Source organism: Zootoca vivipara, chromosome 10 (genome assembly GCF_963506605.1).
Source record: "Zootoca vivipara chromosome 10, rZooViv1.1, whole genome shotgun sequence".
Lineage (NCBI taxonomy): Eukaryota > Metazoa > Chordata > Lepidosauria > Squamata > Lacertidae > Zootoca > Zootoca vivipara.
The window spans coordinates 42188186-42212747 of NC_083285.1; the positions used below are offsets into that span (position 1 = coordinate 42188186).

General features: G+C 43.7%; 3 protein-coding genes across 11 annotated transcripts in view; 1 reads left to right on the forward strand and 2 right to left on the reverse strand.

Annotated features, from left to right (window-relative positions):
• MRTFA (myocardin related transcription factor A) overlaps nt 1-3165 on the forward strand; it is a 92423-nt gene extending 89258 nt beyond the window's left edge. For all 9 annotated transcript variants that reach the window (XM_060279809.1, XM_060279813.1, XM_060279815.1 and 6 more), the window contains one exon: nt 182-3165. In XM_060279809.1, the coding sequence (XP_060135792.1) occupies nt 182-693 (512 nt within the window). In that variant the 3' untranslated portion in view covers nt 694-3165. The remainder of the gene's footprint in view (nt 1-181) is intronic.
• On the reverse strand, nt 183-24168 carry SGSM3 (small G protein signaling modulator 3). Its single transcript, XM_035127061.2, has 22 exons — nt 24093-24168; nt 22489-22551; nt 20925-21010; nt 18840-18906; nt 17622-17830; nt 17417-17524; nt 15543-15686; nt 13376-13571; nt 12574-12719; nt 11771-11995; nt 11140-11194; nt 9331-9458; nt 8948-9103; nt 8642-8696; nt 8392-8441; nt 7781-7933; nt 7520-7590; nt 6911-6959; nt 6545-6630; nt 6182-6304; nt 4818-4878; nt 183-4596 (listed from the first exon to the last, which is right to left on the reverse strand). The coding sequence occupies exons 2-22, from the start codon at nt 22493-22495 to the stop codon at nt 4516-4518; spliced, it is 2256 nt and encodes a 751-aa protein (XP_034982952.1). The 5' UTR covers nt 22496-22551; nt 24093-24168; the 3' UTR covers nt 183-4515.
• The window catches only part of ADSL (adenylosuccinate lyase), a 32103-nt gene continuing 28465 nt past the window's right edge, over nt 20925-24562 (reverse strand). Inside the window, exons 15-17 of the mRNA XM_035127064.2 lie at nt 24093-24194; nt 22489-22551; nt 20925-21581 (exon numbers count right to left, since the gene is read on the reverse strand). The gene's annotated coding sequence lies outside the window, so the exon portion shown is untranslated. The remainder of the gene's footprint in view (nt 21582-22488; nt 22552-24092; nt 24195-24562) is intronic.

Genomic DNA, 24562 nt, shown 5'->3' on the forward strand with positions numbered 1-24562 from the left:
TTTGTGACACTTAGCAGATTTCAAAAGGATGTAGCAGCTTAATCTGCAGCAGTGCTCATGGGTTCTTTGAGCCATTGGTGTGTGCAGCACTTGCACAGCCCTAAGACTTGTGGCCATGTTTAGGAGCAGTAAAAATATTGCAAGCATCCATGGATTTAAGTGCTGTTTTTTTCTCTCTCAGAGATTTCAGCTCAGTTCAAGGAGCAATCTTCCCCAGGAAGGAAAGGCGCCACTATTTCCCCAGGATGCCCTTCTCCGTCCAACAGCCACCATTCCTCAGAGCTCCCCCTGCAGGTGCCCATGAGCCACACCAGCTCTATTAATCCCACCCCAGCAGGCAGGCTGGAAGACTTCTTGGTAAGCAGCACTGGCCTCCCCTTGCTGACAGCTGGACCTGATGGACCTGAGCCTCTGTCCCTAATTGACCTCTACAGCGAGATGCTAAGCAGTTCAGCTATCCTGGACCACCCATCTTCACCTATGGACACATCAGAATTGCACTTTGCCCCGGAGCCTACTGGGGAACCAAGCTTGGACCTGGGAGAGGCTAACTTGGACAGTATGGATTGGTTGGAGCTGTCAGGAGGGCCAGTGATGAGCCTCACCCCCCTCAGTACTGCAACACCTAGCCTCTTCTCCACAGACTTCCTTGATGGACATGATTTACAGCTGCACTGGGATTCTTGCTTATAGCTCTCTGAGCATGCAGACTTCAGCGGAGCAGTACAGCTGGGTTGTAGGACATGGGTGGGCTCTTAAGTGAAAGTCTCCTCTTTCTTAAGAGCCCCGCATTTTGACCGGCTTTCATGAAGCTAGAGCCAAGGGCACGTACCAGTGATGTCTTCTGATTCAACCTCAGGCAAGCTACCACACTTCTCATAGCTTTTGGTGGACTAAGGCAGGGTCCTTTCCTCAAATGTTCAGTGGTCGCACCAGTTGTATGACTTGTTGGTTTTCAGAATGGAATGGGGTTGAGGATTTAGTTCAAAGCCAAGAATCAAAAGCAGTTTGGAAGAACTTAATGGAGAAACCAGGCTTCCTTCCTGACCTTCAGTCTGCCTAGTTAGAAAGCAACTGCACTTCTTTTTAACTTGGCAAAAGTTAATTTGGCCATCTTTGGAGGTGGGAGGATGAGTACAGGACTAGTGAGGTTTCTGCTTATATGGATGAGCATCCTGTTCCAAGAGCAATTCCCTAACAATGCCATAGTATAGGTGCTTTCTGCCTGGCAAGAAAGCCAAGTCCATGTTATGTGCCACAGCTTACATAATTCCTGCATGTAGCCCTTGTTCCACTAAAACCTAAGAGGCGGCTGTATGCCCTAGCTGTTGTATCTCACCTGACATTGTTGTCTCAGGCACTCAGTTGGTTATGAATCAATACAGCTGCATTGGGGATGATACTCCTAGCCCCCTGTAATAGCTCTGCCGCCTCCTCTTAATAACCCTGCCTATGAAACCTAGTTGGCTAGAACTTACTTATTCAAAGTGGTGGCGCTCTGTGACGTTTGGGCCTTTGGGAAACATAAGCACTGGAGCAGATGAGCTGCACTATGCACCTGTTCCTAGTGCTTATGCTGTTCATGGGTTTGAGTTCAGCTACTCCTCCCAAGGGTTTTCCTGCATATGAAGTATAGCTTTCTCTGATTTGGAGGTTGGTGTCATGGGGATGTCTGGTCTTGGCTGTAGGTTAAGGGTTGTGGCTCCACTTCCGTTTGGAGAGTTCAGCTGATCTCCAAGAGCATGAGCACTAACCTCCTCTCTGTGGCAAGAGTTTTTGGTGCTGTTTGCCTAAGGAGTTGCATGTCTTTCATTGCACAGAGGAACTTTCCTGTAGCCATAGTCCCTGCTGCTGTGTGGTTAAGAGGATGGTTAGAAACCACAGTCTTGCCTCTTGATATCTGGTTTCAGTTATAGCTGGTAAAATTTCTGTATATAGCCGTTATAAAACTTGTTTTGTTTTTGGAAAGCAGATGAAGTTATCTACCTGGTTAGGGGGTAGTTACTTCCCTTTAGCTCCTACTGTGTGGTAAACTGTTGGGGAGCTGGTATTTTAGCCTGTGGTTTGGTGGGGAAGAGGATTTGGTCCTTAGACTACCAGTTTTAGCCTTATTGCACATGTCACTCAAAGGAAATTGTATTTCTATTAGTCTCTTCCCCTCCCATAGAAAATTCGTAGTTAAATGTGTCTGCTGGCACTGCCTTTCACCCCACAGCAGAAGGAAGAAGGGTCCTGTCATTTGACAGGATCCAAGAGCCCCTTCTGTTTCTCTTATATTTTATCAAGTCTACATAACATATCCTATACACCCTCTTTTATGATGAATGGATTTGAAGAGAATATTAGTTATGTGATTGGCCAACTGCACGTCTTATTTCATTCAGTAAAATGTGACTGTTTTGGAAATTAAATTAATGGCTGCTGAAGGTGGCGTATCTCTTGCATACTCTTCAAGACCTACTACTAATATTGTCACTCAGTTTACCACTAATTGGGAAGGTTTGGTCTAGACTTGGGATTGTTCACAGTATAGAAAATAAGAATAAGCCAACTTCAGTGTGGGGAGAGGATCTGGTTCAGTAGTATCTTACCTGTTTTCAGACTAAGAGCAGTTAATGAGTTTAGACTGGAAGGTACTTGTTGCTCAGATCAGGGCAGCTTTAGCGGGTTTGTGCTGAAAGGTGCTATCCCCAACAGCTGCCTGGTTTTGAAAGGGTAAACATGTCTAGTGTAAAATTATGAAGAAAAGCACTACGGTTAAGCCCATTGTAGGAATACTACTCTTTTGTGGAACGAGAAAGTGACTGGTATTAAGATGGGCTCTTTTGCCAGTGTCTAAAAACACATGGCTTATAAAATAAGTTCCCTAAATTCTCCTTTTTATCCCCAAAGTAAAACAAAGTCTAAGGGTCTTCCTTTGGTTTGAATGTACACACTCTTCTGCTGATAACCACTGCTTGTATTTGATTAGCACGCACACTTATTCCACTATGCATCAATGAAAAGGGGTTATCAGCACCCGCAAGAGGCTTACGCAGTGCTATAGTATTGGACCTGGAGTGAACATGCAACTGGAAAAGGGTATGGAATGAATATAATGGATAAATCAAATTATTTTTTCAGTTATTTGAAAAATCCATTTTATTAAAAAAAATTGTGTTGTAACATCTTTGTACATCTCATCTTTGGTCATGGCAAAATGGATACTGATACGTGCCATGGTGAAAAGACAGCAAAGGCATTCAACATTTGTGGAGGGATGAAGAGCCATTTCACACTATTGCGACAGTTTCTCCTTCCTAAAAACAGCACCTTGAAAGTAGTGTGGCAAATTATCCAGTAGTAGAACAGAATGCAACTATGGGGAAAGGGACTTGCAATCTATTCTCATATAGGTCACAGTCAGTATATTCTAGCTGACCAGACTGTAACACTACTATTCACTGAATAAGAAACACAGTATTTCAAGGCTGATTTACTTAATATTCAAATCCTAGAATCATTCGCAGAAGTGTCAATTATTCCTTCCAACTACTAATACTTCCCACATAACTCAGGAGAACAGAAATAAGGCATCTGAAGAGCAGTCCTACTTCCCTATTACTGTCTTAGTCACAAGATGTGCAATTTACTTAGAAACCAAAATGACAAGTGATTGTGCTCCCTAAATGATGTGCTCCTGTCTTGCAGCCTCTACCATCATCATCAGTGTAGGTTGCAGTTGACTCCCTGAGCCATCTCGGTCCTGAATCCATTTCCTGCTAAGCTACATCAAAATATACAGAGATTTCTGGATACATTTTACATCTTTTGGTAATCTCTCTCTTTTTCTTTATAAAGTTCCAGGCTAAAATGAACTGATGCTGTTCAGCTAAGAGCCAGAATTAAAGGCTAGGTTCCTGCTGCGCCAACCAATGCAGTTTTAAACCAGCTAGCCATTTTAGGCACTTTGTGGCAGTAGCCCAGCCATTCATGCACTGTAGCACCTGGGAAAACTAGTCATGAATCAGTCTCTCTCTTTCAGAGACACACTAATAAGGGGTGTTTCACATGTTAGCTGTATGTAACAAAATAAGCATCATAAATAAAGTGAGCCTTGGAGGAACTTGCAATCTGTTGATCTCCTCTCCCTCCCATATATGAATCTGTCTAACATTACTGTCTTCCCTCTTGCCCAGACCAGCAGGCCTTGAATAGGCTTGGTATCCAAGGGGCGCAGACTCCTGAGTGGTACATGACTTCCATAATCTGCACATGCTCTGCACAACCAAGTTACTGACACCATGGGAAAGGGAAGCTAGACAGCCACAGTTTCAAACAATGCAGCACAACCCCTGCTCTCATCAATATGCTATTGCCCACCTGTTAAGCAAACTGATACCAGTCCACAAGAGAACTCTTGACTAGCAAAGACTGTTGGTGAGAGGGACAGACTGAAGGGGGAACAGGCTGCAAGGGAGGAGAATATGCCAATGGTTTGATGTCATCCAAGAAGTCCAAATAGAGGCCAAAGAATCACCCATCTATGTCCCAGCTAAAGAGATGGTGCTTCACAAGCATGTCCTGGACTCCTTCCTTCAGTGGTTTCTTCTTCTCCTAAAAAAGGAAGGCAAAGGGTTTTTGCACATTTCCCCACTCTCGCTAATACAGTATGTAGTGTGTGTGCTTCAGGGCCCACCACCATACCATCCTGGAAAACAAAAGGGTCCAGGCTGGGACAAAGATTAGCCTGCTATAAGAGAGGACACAATCTAACCCTAAACTGGGGTTGATGCAAATGCATGGGCTGTTGATTGACTAAAGGGACACACGCTTACCTCTCTTTTTACAGGGAGTTCCCAATCCTGAGAAAGGCTGAATGCAAATTTACTGAGGACTCTGCAACAGAACATATCAACCATTAAGAGAGGTTAAAAGGGGGGCTATGCAAACACTATAGGCAAAGTAATCAAACTGAAATCCAAATTAAGTTGTTCTGACACATTTACTTCATTCTGTTCTTACAATTAAAAATTGTGCTTGTTCCATAAACAAGAATTGCAAAACATTGTATCTCTGTCTACTGCCACAAATCAAGTCTTCAAGACATTTGACATTTTAAAGAAGTGAATAAGCAAGAAAGAAAACAGGCGCTTGAAGGTGTTTTAAAAAAGTGGCTCTTTAAAAAACCCTTGAGAAAAATCTAGACCTGAACTGTTCAGTCACCTCACATTTAACACAGCTCATGTGTAATATATACTGCCACATCTATTTAAGAGACAATATTTTATTTTAAAAAGAGGATTACCAGCATCCTTACTTAGGAGCACTTGGCAGTTCCACAGGCACAATTGACAGCTGTGTAAGAACATACCGTAGGTGAATCATACAACTTTTCTCCTAACAGAAGAAGCATGCTTCCAGGTCTAACTGTCCTTATGAAATACAAAACTCAGGTAACTTCAGTAATCAGTACATTTTCTCCTAGTTTTGCTGCACACAGACTAACTCCTTTGTAGTTTGCTTTCTACTCAGCTCTGCTACAGCTGAAGCTCAAGTGTACCCATTCCCCTGTGTTTATCTTTTCTCATTCTTGATCCTCTGAGGTGAAAAGCCTTCCCAATGTAGAAACACTGAGTGCACTACTGTACACTCTTAGTACAGTAGTTGTCCACACTTTTGCTTGCCCCACTGCTTTCCCCTGGGAAAATCCCATTTACCGCTGAAATGGAACATCGGGTTTTCTGCAGATTGACCCAATCCAGCAGCAAACAGGGATTGGGAAAGTGGTGGGACAAGCAGAAGGGTGGATGAGCCCTTATTTTACTCTTCCATGAGCCAGCCTGGCTAATGCATCTTCATGTGAGCTGTGACAACTGGTTATTTTCTGTTTTCTGGAGATGCTGGCTGTGGCAGCCAAGGTTTGGTGGTATATGATGGCAAGGGGGGGGGAATAAAAAATCAAATCCTATTCTGCTAGGATAATGACTGATGAGCTCATCACAATGTACTGCCATTAGCCTTGCACATAAAGACCCATTCCTCCCAAGGAAGCTAAGATTGGACAATGAAAGCAATTGGCATACCCTCTCTCCCTGTATGACATAGCCAAGTATGATTTCATTCACTTACATAAGGCTGCAGCTACCAGGAGGTGGAGTTAGGCAGTAAAATAAAGTGGGGAAAAGGAGGTTCCACCCACCTGAGCTCACACTTGATCTGCACCCAGCCAGGACTGCGCAAGAATGACCAGAGATGGAACCATTTCTCCACGGTCTGCAGGCTAGAGCACAACACCTCAAGCCACAAATGCAGCACCTGCTCACTGAAAAACAAGGCACAGGGAAAGTTACTAGCACACATACACGTTCCATTGCCGCTGCATAAGGAAACTTAGGGAAAATAAAAGGTGGAAGACCTTGTGGCTCGGAAGCAGCAGAGCAGATCACACCTTAGGCTGCCAGCTCACAGCCCCAGCTGATGAAGCCCAATCTAAGCCACCCATTAGGCTCCTGTTCTCTGCTAACAAAAGCAGCCTTGTATGAAAAAGAACTGGAAGACTCACTTCAGTCCAATGCAGATAAGAGAACGAAGCTTCACATCCATCTGGGCATGTACTGCATCATGGGACATGTTAACAGACTGCACCGCCTGCAAGGGGGAAAAAGGGAGTTGTATGGATTCTTATTCAGCAGCCTTTCTCCCCTGGGAGGCAAAAAGCTCAAACTGCAAGCAAAAGGTATTCTACCCAAAGCATTTGGGCCTTAGAGGCAATGAGCGTGAAAGGACTCTAGATTGCCACCTGCTGGAAGACAGCCCTCTGGGCTCGTCACAGGTCCCCCCATCATTAGACCCTGAAAACAAAACTGTCCCATCATAAAGACACCTTCGTGACATCACCACACCCAATTAAAACACTAGAACAGCTTACCCGATAAAGCAGCTCCTCTGGAGTTAGCACTTTCCCATCTTCATCCAACCTAGGACAGTAAATTAATAGATCGTAAATTAGATCCAGCTGATACCAAAAAAGCGAGAGTCAGACGTTTGCCCTACCCAGTGCCACACACAGGACAGAAGCAACAGCTCCTTGCAAAGATGATTCTCTGTAGTCCCTGCAAATTTCAACACAGGCCACTTTGCTAGGAACCTACACCACTAAAAGCTTGTAGCCCTTTGAAGAAAGCCTCAATTTACAAGTAATCTATGCAGCGGAGACACTGGCTAGCCCATCTTACATCAATAACCTGGCCTATAACAACCACCACCCCACCATTGTATTTTTTATATGACACCCATCTGTCTGGGTTGCCTCAGCCACTCTGGGTGGCTCCCAACAAAATAGTAAAAACAATAAAACCTCAACTGTGGAAAACTTCCCTGAAAAAGGCCGCCTTATGTCTTCTAAATGTCAAACAGTTGTTTATCTGTTTGACAAGGTAATATGTGAAAACATTAGAAGAAAAATAAGTATCGCCAAGAAGGGGACATGACGGACAGGGAACATCTAATTCACTAGACTGATGCGAGAAACATTTACCTGTAGGTCTTGCAGAGCACAAGACGAGAATACACAGAGTCAAAGTCACGCTCCACTTCTCGCCCAGCAGCCTAGAGAGAGAAGAGCACACAAGCAGAGTTATTGATACGGCTGTCTCTTATTGTGACAGACCGGCAGGTCCCCCCCCCCTGCAATTACTACACTCTCCCAGAAGCCTCTGTACTTGCCAGCTGCACAGAGGTCTCATGTACTTGCCATACTATTTCTAAAGGCCCTGCTGACACCAAGTGCCTCTCTTACCTCTTCAATGAAGAGCCAGGGGTGGCAGGGCCCCCCCAGCAGAGACGGCCTCTTCAGCCCGTGTTCAAATATGGCTTTGAGGGCTGGGCAGAGTGTCCCTCGAACCAAGTCCGTCACACCTTCAGTGACAGAGTCATCTCCAGCAATGGAATACTGAGAAGAACAAGAGCACAGCCTCCAATAATGGATGAGAAGCCACAGCAAACAGAAACGCACGTATGGTAGAACTTTTCACTGCCCCTCCCAACTGGTTGCTGGCAAAATTATTGGCTTTGCCACGGATTTATTGAGTGAGCTTGGATTTGTCACCTTATTCCTGTATGTTCTACCTCTCCCACTGGAGTAGGGGAATAATGGTATCTCCTATTTCCCAAATCTGAAATATACAGTGCACAAAGCTTGCACAGAATGAGATTATATTTAATGGTTTTGTGTTCAGGTAACCCAGATTGTCATTGGGTGACTAAGAGGTATGGACTTTTCCAGCATGTGATTCCCACTCGCCCAGATTCCCAGCATCTGTTTCTCCACCATGTCCTTTACAAGGATCCAGAGAACAGTAGACACTAATGGCAGGAAGCAGGACCATACATTTAATATGGAAACTTTACCTCTTTGCTCCGTTCATCCAGAACTTCCACAAACTTTGCAGGAAACCAACCTATAAAGAGCAGGGAAATATAACAACATAGCAATCTAGTCTTGGTATCAGCCTGTATATAAGCAAACAGTATTTGTGGCACAGGGTGTGAAAGTAGCCCCCACCCCTAGATTAATATTCTTGTTTGGGAGTGGGCAGAGAATCCACCATTGCACTCCTGCTTACCATTCCCCCCTCACACAAATCCCATTTGCACTTACCTCTTAGGCCATTCAGCTCTCCCACCCAACAGTGCTCATCCTTCTGAGAGATGATCTGCAGCAATTGAAAGGAGTAAAAGAGACTTGATCATACGGAGGAAAAAGAGGAGCAGCAAGCAATGTATGGGAGCAAATATGGAATCTGAGCCGAGATACCCATGTAGCAGAAGTTGCCCCCAATTATTTTTGGGTGTACTGCAGGGAAAAAACAAACTTCACTGTGTTTGTTGTTCCTTATTCATATAATGTCTGATTTCCCCACCCCCCTACATGATGCTACCATTCTGTTGGTCCAGACCATCGTACCGTGATGATATCATTCTTACGGAAGCCCAGTTCATCATCATCATGGCGCTCAAAATCCAGCAATGCCTTGGCCCGTCGCCGATGGTTCCGGCAACAAGCCACATAGCTTTCATGGTCCCGCTGGTGGCTCTCCATGGTGTAATCAGGAGTCAAATCCTAGTTGGGGGACAAACAAGAGTAATCTGAATTCATGCCAAGCAGAAGGCAGAGATTAACAAGGGATGAGGACATTCTTCCAGCTTTGTATCCTCCCTTATTCCCCCATGAGGCAAGCTCTCACCCAACACTGCACAAGCCAGCCCCTCCTTCAGTAAACTGGGTACAGTGGTAACCATCTCAGTAGCAGGAAGCATAGGTTTTCTTGTCGGAGAGCCCCTACTCACTATGCTGCAGCTCTTGGGATCCACACACTGAAAATGCCGTGCCACTTGCAGGATGGCCTCGCGCAACTCTGCAACCAGCTCCGTCTGCTTAATGTTCTTGGCCTTCAGTGCCTCCATGTCATCTTCCCCTGAAAGGAAGGCAGAAACAAAGGAAGGATAAGGAAATCACTCAAACAGAGCAAGGCGGCAACCCAGTCAGATGTGCGGGGTATAAGAAGCATCATCATCATCATCCTCTTCTGTACACCGAATTTCCATTTTGTTCTCATAGCAAAAAGACGGACTTCCCTTCTTCTATTCAATTGTCTAATCCAAAGTTGGCCAACCTGTGGAGAATGCTGATGTTTGGACTACAATGCCCATACTCCTTAGCCACTGGTCATGCTACCACAGGTTAGAAATCGTTGGTCTAAACAAAGGAGCAAATAAGACCATTGCCCTTGCCCTTGTAGTATAATGAGAGAGGATGAATTTCTTCCATCTTTTTATGTCTCAATCACATCTACTTCCCCACTAGTCATATTTCCCCCCCTAAAGTTTAAACTTTTAGTTGCCTTTCTGCAGGATATTTCTTTTAAGATAGGGCAACAGAACTCTACACACTATTCTACATAAGGGTGTTCCAAGGAATTATGGGCAATGTAATACTTGCTGCTTTATTTTCACCCATACCTAGTTCCTAACAATTGTGTTTTCCTTTTTATTTTTTTAGTGCCACTCTATTCCTGAACTGATGTTAATTACAACAGCTCTTTTAAAAAATCCAATCTTTGTTCCACATGAATACATGAAATGAGAAAGACTGTAGGTGTGCCTTATGCCCCATCTCAAAGCCCCATAAATACATTTTATAACCAGCCTCTTGGCAGAACAGAGAGAGACCGAAGCCTGGTTCAGTTTCTCAGGCCTTCTCAAAGGTTACATAAAAAACCCTGAAAGTATGCTTAAGCTAGAATAAAATAAGGGCACACCTACAGTGTAAACTTAAAACTAAGTTAACTGCCCTGAGCTCCCTACAAAGCAACTTCAGTGAGGGATTTAAAGGTCTATAAACCCCATGGCACAGTTACACAAATTAAAAAACAGGTTGGTTTCTGCAGAGTGGATTGCTCAGGGACAGACCTTTATTAGTGAATAGTCTCAAAAGTAGTGCAGCCTTTCAGAAGTGGATCAATAAGTAAGGAGGGCAGTTCGCTACTTGTAAATACTACTTGTGTGTCTCATATTACTTTCTTTCTCTGGACCTTTAAAGAGGACAAAGAGCAAGGGCTTCACCTGGGGTTCCATCACAGCCACTGAAGAGGAACACTCCTGCGTACAGCAGAATAAACAGCTTGTACACAACTCCCAAGAGGTTAATTTTTAAAAAGATGAATCTAGGCAGCAGACAGAAGTGTCTCCTTACTTACCCGGAAGGCAAACAGAGTGCTTAGTACAGTGTACAATAGTGCAAGGACAATTTATGGCCATGTTTAAACTAAATCATAGTTTAGCACAATGTGCACAAGCTGGAATGAACCTGAATGTGCCTCTGACTCATGTACTCCTTTTCCCACCCTCAGCCACTTATTCTGCATCGGGGAACGGGGGGAGGGGGGGGAGGAAGGAAGCTTGAGGATTTCTTTGGCTCATTCCATTACACATCCCAGTACACTATAAATAAATAAAATATGGTTGAGTTGAGTATGAAGTGCCAACACACAGCCAATCTTGCAGACACCCACTAAGTTTTGCCCTCTACATTTACCATGTTTGCTCTTTCAATTATTGTGCAGGGTAACAATAATATGCCCATGCATTTCTCCTTACCAAAAAGCAGAGAGGTGATGCCAGATTTCCTGCGCTGTGTCCTGCGTCGCACGATCTGAGAGAGACAGAAGACCAAGACTCATTAAAGAGAGGATATAGTAAAAACGCTATAGTGACTGGCTACATTATGTTCAGTATGGTAAAACAGATCTTGTGGGTCACTTACATCAAACATACATACATAATTTTTATTTGTATGCCACATTTCCACAGTTCAAATCATGCTCAATGCAGCTTCCAACTTATAGCTTACAACGCAAAAATAATACATAACTGCAACATAATGAAAGTCGTCATAAACAATAAACATCAAAGAATATGCAATATGTGGAACAATTTCCACATAAATAACAAGATCTAAAATAAAGATACAAAAAGCCAAAAGCAACAACCTCCCCATCAAATGACATGCCAACCCAAGGGAGATAGAAAAAGAGAAGTATGGGTGACCAGAAAAGCTATACTGGACGTAGCAGGAAGTATGGGAAGTCTGGCAGCACATCTTCAATAATACATCCAAGACTGACTCAACATCACTACCACTACCTATGAACAACAAAAGCAACAGAAGCCAAACCTGAGAAAGGAAATATTTTTTAACTTGTGATTCCCAAGAGCTTTAGAAACAAACCTTTGATAAGTTGACAGAAGCCCCTGCATTGAGCAGCTGCCCTTGGTCCGCAATGAGGTACGCCAGGTGCTTGCATCGCTGAGTCTCCACTGCCACGTCCGTCAGGGAACCAGCGACACGCATGGCTTCCTGCAGGAGCACGTCTGGATCTTCAATTTGAGAGGGGATGTCCGAGAGTGTGTTGAAGATGGAGGCAGAGTTCTCTGACTGAATCAACTCATCTTCCTGCGTTAACGGGAACAAGGCATTCTGTGTGTTATGCTCTGGAATACCATTGCAATTCTCAATGCCCCTTTATCTGCATCTAACAATTCTCACTGCCCCTTTATCTGCATCTAACTCTATTCCCATGATGAAAGTTTGCATGGTGAATGCAGGACAACAATCAGTGCATGCTTCCATTAATCTCCCAATGCACCCAATTATTTTCCTATAAAGGAATTCCTTAATGCTACACTGAATTTCAGCCACACATATCAATTTGCCCAACACAGAACCAGAAGAGCAGAGGTTATTTCTCAAAGTGTTTCTTGAAACAGATCATTATCCCAGTCTATATACTAGTTCGCTGGCATAATTCAGAAGACAAAAAAGCAGCAAAGGCAACAGCGGGTGGCAAAAGGAGCTACTGCACACCCAGATTCCGAAATAACAATATATAGCATTTTTTGTTTTTCTTTCCTTACACACACAGACCACCTCTCATAAAGGATTCCCCAAATACCTAGGGGGGTGGAATCCGGAGAGCGGTCCCTGTATATAACACTCATTCCATGAGGGGAAAGCGGAGGAGTGCCGGTTACCTTCATGCTGAGCATGCCCAGTGTGACCTGGAAGAGAACTATGGAGCCCTGGTAGAAAAAGAGGTCCCAAATTCGTAGCAACAGCTTGATATGCACAACGCTAGCAAATGATGTGAGGAACCAGTGCAGGGTGATCAAGGAGAGCTCTGTGAATGGAGACAGTGAAGAAATTCTAGTTTACCAATCACCCACACGAGGAAGAATCTATACCCCTGCCCTCCAAAGAATCACTTTCCACTTCCAACATAAAACAGAGAACACTCACATCTATTCCAAATAATCTACCCATGTCATTATGATTGTAACAGTGCAGGCAAATACAGCTCCCTTCTCAAGTCCTTTTCACTATGTCAAGCCAGAGCCAAATAAACAATGTAAACCAAGCAGTAAATTTGCCTACAGATTGTGGTTTGCTTGGGGCAAAACAACCTACAATTCCTAGTTCAGACAGAACAGTAAGCAAAGGACTGTGGCTCGCTTGCTACTAGCATGCAGGTAAAGTGGCCCAAATAGGCACATTCACAGCAAACCATTAACAAGCAAATGAAGCCACTGAGAATATTTCCGCTTAAAAGAAGAATTTTCAAATAGCACAAGAGATTATGTGCACACAAGCATATATTTCCTTCCATTTCAACCCAAATACCAAGCTAAAGTGACTCATGCTCAAAAGCATGTTTGACTCATTTGCACTACTAAATTCCCTTAGCAGCCACATGCACAGTGTGTTAACAATGTGGCTCACAGAAGAGAGTTGGACCCTGAAGCTCAAAACCTTCAGCTGCCCAAGGGAGGCTCTCACCAATGTCATGTTCCTGGAGAAGTTTGTCCAGCTGTGGCAAGTACTGCACAATGAGATGGCGCAAGACGCGCTGGTCAGTCTGGACACCCATCAGAGTAGTGTTGAAGTAGGAGGCCGGCACCAGGTCCTCAATGATAGCACACATCATCCAGAAGGCATCTTCCTCTTCCAAGAAAAGGAGCAAGGAAGCGACTACCTAGCAGGAGAGGAAAACATGGAGATAAGCTGCAAAGCACCTGTAACTGCCCACTGGTGCCCTCCCTCACAGCAGCAGAATTCTAGGGATAGAAAATAATTAGCCATGGTGAGAACAGGATATTAGATGATGAACCTTTGGGCCAAATGAGCAATACTCTGTTTTCATGCAAAGCAGCCTCAGTTTCAGTAAAAGGATAATAATGGGATAATGGAAACCTCTGTGACTCCAGGAAAACTGTTATTTATTTGAGCTATTAATATACTGATTAATTGCCAAAGTTCTTCTATAAGAGGGAGAGGGATCCTTGGGCTCAGGGCCAACTGTGGGCCTCCAGTCCCCAGACCACATCCCCACCAGCCCTGCTTTACATCCTCCTCAAGTCCCTTTGCTTGGTTGGAATGTGTCCTTGAACTATGATACTTGCCTGCCTGGGAAGTAGCTTACCACACAAAAGCACAGTGCACATTTGTTGCTCTGCGCAGTTGGTTGTCCACTACTGGCATTTCACCCCTGGAAGGTTGACCAGAAGGGAATGCTGCCGTTATCATTTCTTTTTCCAAGTTCGTGCTTATTTTGTTCTCATTTATACGAAACTTCCATTTTCTGAAGGAATTCTTATTTCCCCCGCCCCTGTTTCCTCTATGAAATCATACATGACTGTGCTAAACCTTTTTTTTAAATTGTCCATCCGAATATATATGCTGAATTTTATAGTGGAGTTTAACGACACTTATATGTCACAACAGGCCCTGAATACTACTTAAAATTAAGTGCAGGGTCACCTCCATGACCGACAGCTCTAGGGTATAGTCATTTAGCCTGTCTAGAAATTGTACTTTTTTGTTGTTACAGGAACACACACTGATTCAATCTACGTGAGGATAACTGAAGTCACTCATAACTACATTTCCTCATTGGATGCTGCTTTTGATTTCATTCTCCATCTCATAAACAACCAGAGCATTTTTGTCAGGCGGGCAATAATGCATCCCCAGAATTAAATTACCCTTGGGCCTGGTAATTCTGTAGAGCAGTCTGCTCCTTTTGATATTTCTAGCTTGTTGGAATGGATGTCCTCAGGTGTACAGAGTGATAACGCCTCCAGTTCACCCTTACTTGCACTTCCTAAAGGGTTAATATCTGTAGACTGACTTGTCCGCCAGTTTTCCATTGCATAACGGTGGGCCACTCTCTCAATGTGAGCCAAGGTGGGAGCTTGTGCTGCAGGCTGGCTTACATATCATTTAAATAAATTCTAAATAGAGTTATGAATAGGGAGCAATGTAGCATAAGTTCATAAAGAAACTTTGATTTTAACCTATGGTGCTAATAACTTTGCTAGTCAAATAGCGGTAGTCCCAGAGTCTTTGGTGAGCCCTGCCACTCAAATGGCCTTCATTTCTCCCCATCACAAAGACCTTGAGCTGCAGTGAATATAACATAGGCAAAAGGGATGTTGCTGAAAATGGCACCTATGTGGTATAACAAATTCTTCATTCCCCCTGTTGAAACATATAGGACATCTAACTGCACAGATGACTGTAGGAATCTCCATTTCCTTACTTCCAATTCCATAGCTGCCAAGTTTTCCCTTTTCTCGTGAGGAAGCCTATTCAGCATAAGGGAAAATCCCTTTAAAAAAGGGATAACTTGGCAGCTATGCAATTCTTGGGATGTGGAGGTTCTCCAAGTTACAGTGGCTATACCTGAAACAGGCTACTTTATGGCTTACAGCTGGGTGTTAGCAAAAACTCACCATGGTCATCCTACTCCTGAACGGAGTAATACATTATGTTTAGTGGTGCCATCATCTCTGCAGTAAACTTATTTTATTATTTCTACTGGATTAAAAAAAAGTATGTTGCTGCCTGTACAGGTACCTGTGAATTCCTCTCACCTGCTGTGAACAGATTCCCAAGGGAAACAATAACAACTCACATATAACCACAATAGGAGAGGTTTATTTACCATGCCAGTGCCTTGACAATAGCCTATTTCTGGATACAGCCATGCCAGTCCCCGGAGAATTCTGCGTAGTCGCGGCACTCCAATACTATTCATGTTGGAAAAGCAGGCATTGCTGGGCATGGTGCGGAGCAAATCTTTCTCAATCTAACAGAAATCAAGTACCACAGATTAGCATTCTAGACTCAGTTAGCAATATCCTCTCCATCTTTTTTCTTTCTCTAGTCCCCTGGGCTGTCCTTACGTTCTTTGCACCCCCCACAAAGTAGGCCTGTAGTGTGAGGCTGCCATTTCACCTCAGAATGGAAGCCTCACAAAGAGCATGCAAACTTCCATCCATTCAGTATAATGCCTCAGCTGCAACCTGAAGTGAACTGCTCAAAGTTAGTGAGTAAGCAGCACATCTCTTACTGCACACTCAAGATAAAAATGTACCAAATAGGATTGGGTTTTATGTGCCAATGCACATTCTAGAAGTTCTCCACGCTAAAGCAGCCTGGATGAGACCCTGACTGCCACAAACAGTATCAATGGTGCCATTGTGAGAGGGCCTATTGGCAGGCTTCCTCAACCTGGTGCTCTCCTGATGTTGTTGGACTTTGGCTCCCAACAGAATGGCCAGAGATGATAAGAGTTGCAGTCCAAAACATCTGGATGGTACCAGGCGGCCAAAGCCTGCTTTAAGGGTTGACTTTTGCTTCAGAAGCCTTGCCAAGTTCCTAAGGCTGTCTTGGATGTCTCTACTCCGTGATTCTTTTTATTCCTGCCTACTTGAAGCAAAAAAATATTTACCTTCCAACGACTGGTGGCAGAATTAGTTACAATGGGGGGGGAGGAAGGCTCAACTTTAGTGGCCTATATGTACCTTGCAAAAGGTATGATGAGATCTGAAGGAGGAACTCACAGCGCTATAAATGGCATCTCCCATTTTGCTTTATTTATAAAGTTGCCTCCTCTTCCCTACTAGTTTTACAAAGTCCTTTCCCCTTCATTAGGTTGTGGTGTTTGCCCTTAATGGGCTGAGAATCACTCATTAATCTAAGGGCAGATGTACCTCATATATTTAAAGCACATCTAATGCATGTTTAAAACACATAGCTTTCCAAAATATTCATGGGAACTATAGTTTGTTCAGGATGGTGTAAATTGTGCCTCTATGAGGGGGAAACTACACTTCCCAGGATTCTTTGGGGCAAGTCATGTGCATTAAATGCGTGTTGGATGTACTTTAGATGTATGGTGTGGATCTGCCCTAAGAGTCTGAGGATTAAAAGTTAGGACTCAGTGGTGCTATTTGGAGCTCAAGACACACAACCTTGTATAGTGATCTCCAGATTAGTTCTTCACATTTTGTTCAGTGTTTATATCCAACAGCAAGAGTCTGAGCAAAGCGACTCATGAATACATGTTAGTGCATCAACAGAATGATATTATATGCAAACTCTACACCTAAAGGGTAATTAGCTGCTGCTGAGTGGCAAGAAGATTTGTGCTGGCTGAGAGAGATGCTTACAAAGTTCTGTACCTAGACCTCAAAACTTCCTACCTTCTAACGATTGAAGATTTTATTCTTTTCCTTTTAGCATGATGGCAGCAAGTGCGCAACACCCCCCCCCCCCTTTGTTCTACATAAACTTTAAATCCACAGAGGTGATGTGTGGTAGTAAATCCTTTCTTGGCCAATATCAGAAGGAACGCTGCGAGCCAATCCCTCTAAGCTCATTTGCAGCGCTAGAAGAGAACTACCAACTCCGCGAAACTGAGTGGGTAACCCCCTCCTTCTCCCAATCGCTGCTCTTAACCTTCCCTTTCTTCCACCCACCTGATAGAGTGCCCTTTCTTGACCCCCAAGAACTAACCCATGGCAAAGTACCCACTTGTTTGGCAGCAATGGTTTCATCATTTGAGCTGTTTTTCACAATTTCCCGATATGACATTTCTGAATTTCGCTTCTTCTGCAGAGCACCTGACAGTCTCATCCACAGCTGGGTGAAATGAAGGAAGGAAAGGGTTTTATGATTAAGACAGGAAACCTCACCAGCAAGTTCTCCTCCCCTTCATGATTAACCAGGGCTGCCTCACCTGTGGCCTCATGCTATGAGGAATGCCAGCCAACACCAATGATCGCAGCTTATCGGAACGTGGAAGTGTGACTTCTATCTTGTCCCAGGTGAGGTCCCCCACGTCATGGTTGTGTGTGAATTCCAAGTGGGCCTGCCATTTCAGCCTGTGCTGTGGCTCTTCAACCAGTGGGATCCCCAAGAGCTTGCTAGAGTTTGGCTCTGCGCCATCTGTAGCAAAGAACACCAGCTTTAGGTGTGGGGAAGAAAGTAGCAAGTAGCCTTCTACATCTGAAAAATAATAATTCCTTGAAAAGCTGGACTTTACAATCTACCCTGTTTCTCATATTTTAAGACATACCCATAAAATAAGCCATAGCAGGATTTTTAAGCATTCAAGGAATATAAGCCATACCCCGAAAATAAGACATAGTGATAGGTGTAGCAGCAATGCCGGCCGCGGCAGGAGGAGGAGGAAAAAAATAAGACATCCCTTGAAAATAAGCCATAGTGTGTTTTTTTGAGGAAAAAATAAATATAAGACATGTCTTATAATATGAGAAACACGGTAGAGAGTCAATAATTCAGTTGTGCATGATTAGGCAAGTGTGTAAGTTCCAATTCTGATCCCAAAGCATGCACAGACCACCACCGTTTGTGATGTTGAAAAATCCACTCTGACAGTCCCTTATGAGGTATATGGGCACCAGCCAGTTGAAATTGAAACAGGAAAATGAAGGTGTTTACTTTTCCATTTGAACATTTGTATTCTGGCTCATTCTGGCTACCTAAAGTGGCTAGCTGTCCTAATATTTATTTATTATTTGCACATAGATTTCTGTACCACTAAATCTTCTAAAAACAATGTACACAAATAATAATAATAGTAATAATTTTATTATTTATACCCTACCCCTCTGGCTGTGCTTCCCTGGTCACTCTGGGCGGCTTCCAGCAGCTCTCCAGAGTTTCAGACTCTGCTGGTTTCAAGAATTTGAGCCCAGACAAACATGTAGATGGATTACAGCTTTAAAATACATACGAGCAACACCCTGATCCTATCCTGGTTGAATGTTATCATGTTAGTAAAGCCTGAAGTTAATTTCTTTAGAGGTCAACTGCTTTCAAAGCACAACCAGAATCAAGAGTTGGAAAGGCACTGCTGGGAATAAGTGACTTCTGAAGCAGAGCCCCAGGGAGATCTTGTCACAAGTTACACCACAGAAATGAAAGGCCTTGCCTTCTTTGTCTACTCGGAAACCAAATTCATCATACCGGAACTCTGGCTGTTCAACAGATTCTTCTTTCTGGAAAACCGAAGAAAAGAATTGCTTTCCATTCTTTGCCACTTTCATGGTATAACACTTTTACACACTGCAGGCATCCAAAATAAAAATGGAAGCATTCTATGCATTTGTGCTGTACTCTTATAGCCTATATAAATAACTTCCACAGTAAATCTAGGAAGAACATGTTGGGAAGATATTTCCATTGTAGATTTTTTGCCATGCTTATCCCAACCTTAACCCCTTCTCATTATTTAAAAGGCATCAAAATCCTACAGACTGATGATTTGGTCACTCATTGGCTCAGTCTACATATTATAATATGTGTACATATACTGTATGCACAGGAAACGCTGCTCCCATTTATGCTTCTCCATGTGTGTGCATCCTTAGCAATGCTTGTCACAACTACTCTTCTATTCTAGACACATATAATACTTCAAATTCTGTACTGTTTAAACTACTTAAGCACAATATTGTCCCAAAGTTTAACATGCTAGGATTAGTACCAAAGCTGTCCCAATTTCTTTTGGATGTAAAGATCTACCACAGAATTCCTGATTCAACCTGGGGATTGCTGTTAATCCAGATGGCCCCAGAAAACATTTGTCGGGTCCTCTCTGTGCATTCCTGTTGTCTTTGAATGCGAGTTTTGAGCATCACCAAGCAGTTGTACATATAACAGTGCCTATCATGCAAACAGCTGCTCAGTTGGAGTCTTATTTATTTTATCAGTGTAAGGGTTCCTTACTGGTACCGTAGCCTTTATCCCAATGGATTCTATGTTTCACAGCTGTTTTTCATTTTATATGTTGTGCCAGGCACATGCACTTCTAAGAAAATTTATAGGATATTCATGTGTGAAACCTTTAAAAAAGTCTCAAGAGCATAGCTTCTGCTACCCAGTCTTTTTAAAAAGGGTATACACAGCCATCAGAAGTATTTTATACTCTGGCTTCTTTACCCAAATGTAAGACATCATGCAAGATCAGACACAATTTGTGTTTAGGTTACCAACTAATAAACTACAGTGGTGCCTTGCTAGACGAATGCCCTGCTAGATGAATGGGTTTTGCGATCGGAGGTTGCCTCGCAAGACGACGAGGTTTTCTTTGGCTGCCGCTTCATCTTGTGAAGCATGGCCATAAAAACCTCCGATCACAAAACCTACAGGGTATTCCTCTAGTGAAAGGGGAACCAGCTGTACCAAGGAAAGAAGGCAAAGGAAGATCAGCTGATCTTCCTTTGCCTTCTTCCTGCGCTGCAGCTGGTTCCCCTTTGTGTTCCGCTGGTCTCTGCCGGTTGCCGCAGAGCTCTGTCCCCTGACTGTGTGACAGAGGCTGATCTCGTTCCTGTCCCCTGGCTGATCGTTCCTCCGCCTTTCCCCCACCCCGCCTGTCACACAGCCAGGATTGGACCCTCGCAAGCAGCACCTGCCAATCTTTGGCTCCGTCCCCCGGTGCCAAAGTGCAGCGGGCGCTGCTTAACAAGCCCCAGCAAGCAGCGGCCGCCAGTTCTGTCGGGCGGGGGGGAAGTGGAGGAACGATCCATTCCCCCGCTTCTCGCCACCCCCCCGCCGCCTGACACACAGCTCTCTTGGCTGGGGAAGGCAGGCAGGCAAGAGAGCAAGCGCCTGCCTGCCTGCCTTCCCCGCCGCCAGTCCCCCGGAGCCCACAGGAACGCATTGATTAAGTTTCAATGCATTCCTATGGGAAACCGCGACTCGCTAGACGAATTTTTCATAGGACGAATTGAGTCCTGGAACGAATTAAATTCGTATAGCAAGGCACCACTGTATTAGAGTCGAGCTCTGTATCAGATTTTGCCAGCAGTGCCAATTTACCTGTTGGAGGACCTGGGAGATCCTTTCGTGCTAGCATGAATGCAGCTGCTGAACCAGCAATTAAATGCCACAAATGCCTAGAAGGGTACTTGAAGACACATACAAACATTCATAATGTACACTACTGTTTAATATTCAACAACAAAAGAGAAATTAGATGCAATATTTATTATGTCACTTTGTCTTATAGTAGTACCTGGGCATATTTTGCCAAGATCTCCTGAGGCCATATGCTGGGCGTGAGAGCAGAGAAGGGCCCACCAGCAGTAGGGGTACAGCTTCCTATATGTAAAAACAATACAAACATACTGTCACAGTGGCCTGGGTGGGCTACTTCAGAGTAACGACTCCACACAGCTCTGCATTTTATCCTATTATTGGTGCTGTGTATTTACAGTGCTAAAGGCAGTGCTATTTACAGAAAAGGGCACATCTTGTCAGTCTTCTTCAGTACCCCCGAATGGAGGTTGGCGCGTTTTCCTCCAGCATAAAAGCTTGGGGAGACCCAGCCTCTTCCCACGACGTTTCTTGCGCAATTCCGGAGTCGGTGGGATCGGCCTTCCCCCCTTGCTCCCCCCTTCCTGTCCCACCTTGGGCAGTGGCTCTGCTACCTTGCCTGAGCCTCGGACACCACTTCCTGCTTCTCCACTTGAGTCGGAACTCTCCCTGCTTTCCCCAGCGCTCGGGGATGGGCTGGAGCTCAAGATGGGAGGGACCTCCCGATATCCTCTGTCCCTCACACATACACAACAATGGAACACAAGGGACAGGAAAGTCACACTAACACTTCTGTGATTAGCCAATCTGTCTCCAGTTTTGTGCTATTAAAAGTCCAGAAATCACCATAAGGAAACTGTGGACACATGGAAACATGGAAAAGCAACTGAATTATGCAGGATAGCCCAAGTAACTCAGATATGTATGTAGGATTAAATTCATTTTTCATAAGCATGGGAATACAGTAACTATTGTTCTAGAAGGGGTGGGGGAACAGATGGAAAATTCCTCTGAATATACCATGTGAACCCCAATTCTTCTCAAACCCTTGAAGTGCTAAATTCTAAATACACTTATTTCAGCAGAGCTTCTTATTGCCTTCTTTTACTGGCAACCAGGAAAGTATTCCTAATGCAATAGTTAGGGGCATTGTAAACCAGTCATGGCCTTGGTAGAGATCTTTACTCAGACCCAGACTTTCTGCAAGCAGAAAAGCTACTCATGCTATGGGGGCTTTGTTCCCCTTTATTTTCTGACCCATCCCAAAAAGCTGCTTGTGAGGGTTAGGGATACCTTCAGAATGGCGGAGGAGGGAGTACAGAACATAGCGGGAGGGGAGAAACTGTAAGAATCCAACCACTGACATATTGAAGCTTCTTCCTCATTGTTCATTCCCCCATCTACTGCAATCTCCCATACTCCATCCCTCCTGAGCAGCTTTGGGGGGCAATGGGGAGGAAAAGGTGGGAACAAATGGCCTTTCACTCAAAAATCTGGATCAAGCCAGTGATTTACATATTCTGTTCTTGTAAATATGGTTTTTCTGTCTGAGAGCTAGAGAAAAGTAAGTGAAAAGATGTCTGTGATTCTAGGTGTCCAATCTGATGAGCAGCCTGACTCTCTGAAGTTTCAAAACACTGCATCACACATGTAGCTAACTGGAATAAAGTTAACAACACTGGTATGGTTGGCTTGGTCTTTTCTTAAAATTGGAAGGGTTTTGATAAAGTATCAAAATTACTAATAATTTATTAAGGGCTTACCTGACATGGTGACAGTGGAATGTGGGCAATGGTGGCTATTTTACTCTTCAGAAGGTCACTGCCCTGTTACAACATAGATGCAGGCATAATACAGAAAGAATAAAGCAATTAATCTTGTGACCAACAAACTATGCATAACAAGTATAGTTGATTCACAGTTAGCTGCTCTCTAATCAGAGCCAACACTAGTTAAATCAATCCCTACCAAATAAACTTATTTCTATGTTCCAAGAGTAACTCTATGTCAGGAGTCAACACATAAAGGAAGCCATTCAAGTGTAGGAGATTAAGTACTGGACTTCAAATGTCTGCTCAGCTATCTTTACAGAATAACCCTGGGCATGTCCGCATCTTGGTTAGTGTAATACAGGCATCCCCAAACTTTGGCCCTCCAGATGTTTTGGACTACAATTCCCATCTTCCCCGACCATTGGTCCTGTTAGCTAGGGATCATGGGAGTTGTAGGCCAAAACATCTGGAAGGCCGCAGTTTGGGGATGCCTGGTGTAATATATACATGCAGGCCCCACTTATCAAAGGAAACCATTTGTTAGGCGAGAGTTTGCATAACAAGTCCACGATTTACATTATTTCATATGGAAATATTTCTAATGCAGGATGTCTGATCTCCCTCCCCCATCTCTCCAGGGTTTCTTCTTGAAATGGCTGCAGTCCATCAGCAAAAGAGAGACAAGTAAAAAAACTAATTTATCCAATCTCTACTGCTCCCCTCTCCCTCTGTCCACGGTTTCTGTCTGAAAACGGCTGCCTCCAGACAGCAAAGCACAAATAAGGAAATTAGGAAGCCAAATGTTTGGATATCTGAATCTGCAGTGCGTATAATGAAGTTTGGGCATAATTCTTTACATGCAGATCAGTGAATTTTAAGATAGCAAGTGTACAGATAGCAGGGCTTGCATGTATATGTTTGTCCTAGCACAGATTATGTCTGATCTTGCATTATGTTTGTCCTGGCACTTAAACTGCCACTGGTGTAGTTTTCCAGCATTGTGGGGCAGGTCTAAATGTTAAGCTTGAATGAGTATAGCTTCCTATAATTAAAGCATGAAGATGGAAGTATTGACAAGCAGGATATGGTAGCATTTAATGATTTACATATTCTGTAATGATTTAATGGTAGCAGTTAATGATTCAGCTAAGGGAGTCACCATGACACTGTATGTCCATTTCTGAATAATAATAATAATAATAATAATAATAATATTTATACCCCGTCCATCTGGCTGGGTCTCCCCAGCCATTCTGGGCGGCTTATAGCACACAAAAATGTAAATCATTAGACATTAAAAATTCCGCGATACAGGGCTGCCTTCAGATTTTCAGCTCCAACCTTTCCAGAGAAATGTTAACACCATTGACCGTCTCTGTAAAATAATACATGGTGCTCCCTAAACAGGTTTCCCTTGACAGCTAGTAGTTGGTATATGCCAGGGGTGGAAACCTGTGGCCCTCCATACACTACTGGACTTCAGCGCCCAACAGATGCAACCAATGACTAGGAATTATGGGAGATGCAGTCCTACAACACCTGGAGGGCCACCAGTTCCCCATTACTGGTGTTTAATATCAAATATAAATACAAACCTGACACAGTAGGCCTCAGAGGTTCACTGCTTGTTGCTTTTCCCAAGCAAAAGCAGACATTGCCGGGACTGAAGTGGTTCAGAATCTCCACATTGGAGGCTACTGCAAGAAACAAGTCAAACAGACCTTCACAAAAATGAACAGTGACAATTATTTTGTTTTTAAATTTGAAAACCTGTTCAAGTTTCTCAATACAGTACTTGAACATACTTTCTCAATAGTTTTCTCACCTGTCACTTTCACACTGAGCAGCAGCAAGAAGTGAAAATCACTTTCTTGGTAAGTTGCATTTCCTCACCACTTGAATACAGTGTCAAAATGTTGTTACATTGGAAGACCTCTTGGTCACTAAGGGATTTGTATGGTGGCCTAGGTACTCTTGGGCTTGATTCCCATTTTTCAGATCAGAAAATCTCAAGGAACTACTCCAAGGCAAGTATAAGAAAAAAATTCCAGAGCACCCTATATGT

Bases quoted from the DNA above. Each gene is read 5' to 3' on its own strand.
- SGSM3 (XM_035127061.2), bottom strand. The intron at 17,525-17,621 runs GTGAGGCAGCCC...CATTTCACCCAG, and splicing joins CTCATAGCATGAGGCCACAG to CTGTGGATGAGACTGTCAGG. The intron at 9,104-9,330 runs GTGAGTAGGGGC...TCCCCCAACTAG, and splicing joins ATCCCAAGAGCTGCAGCATA to GATTTGACTCCTGATTACAC.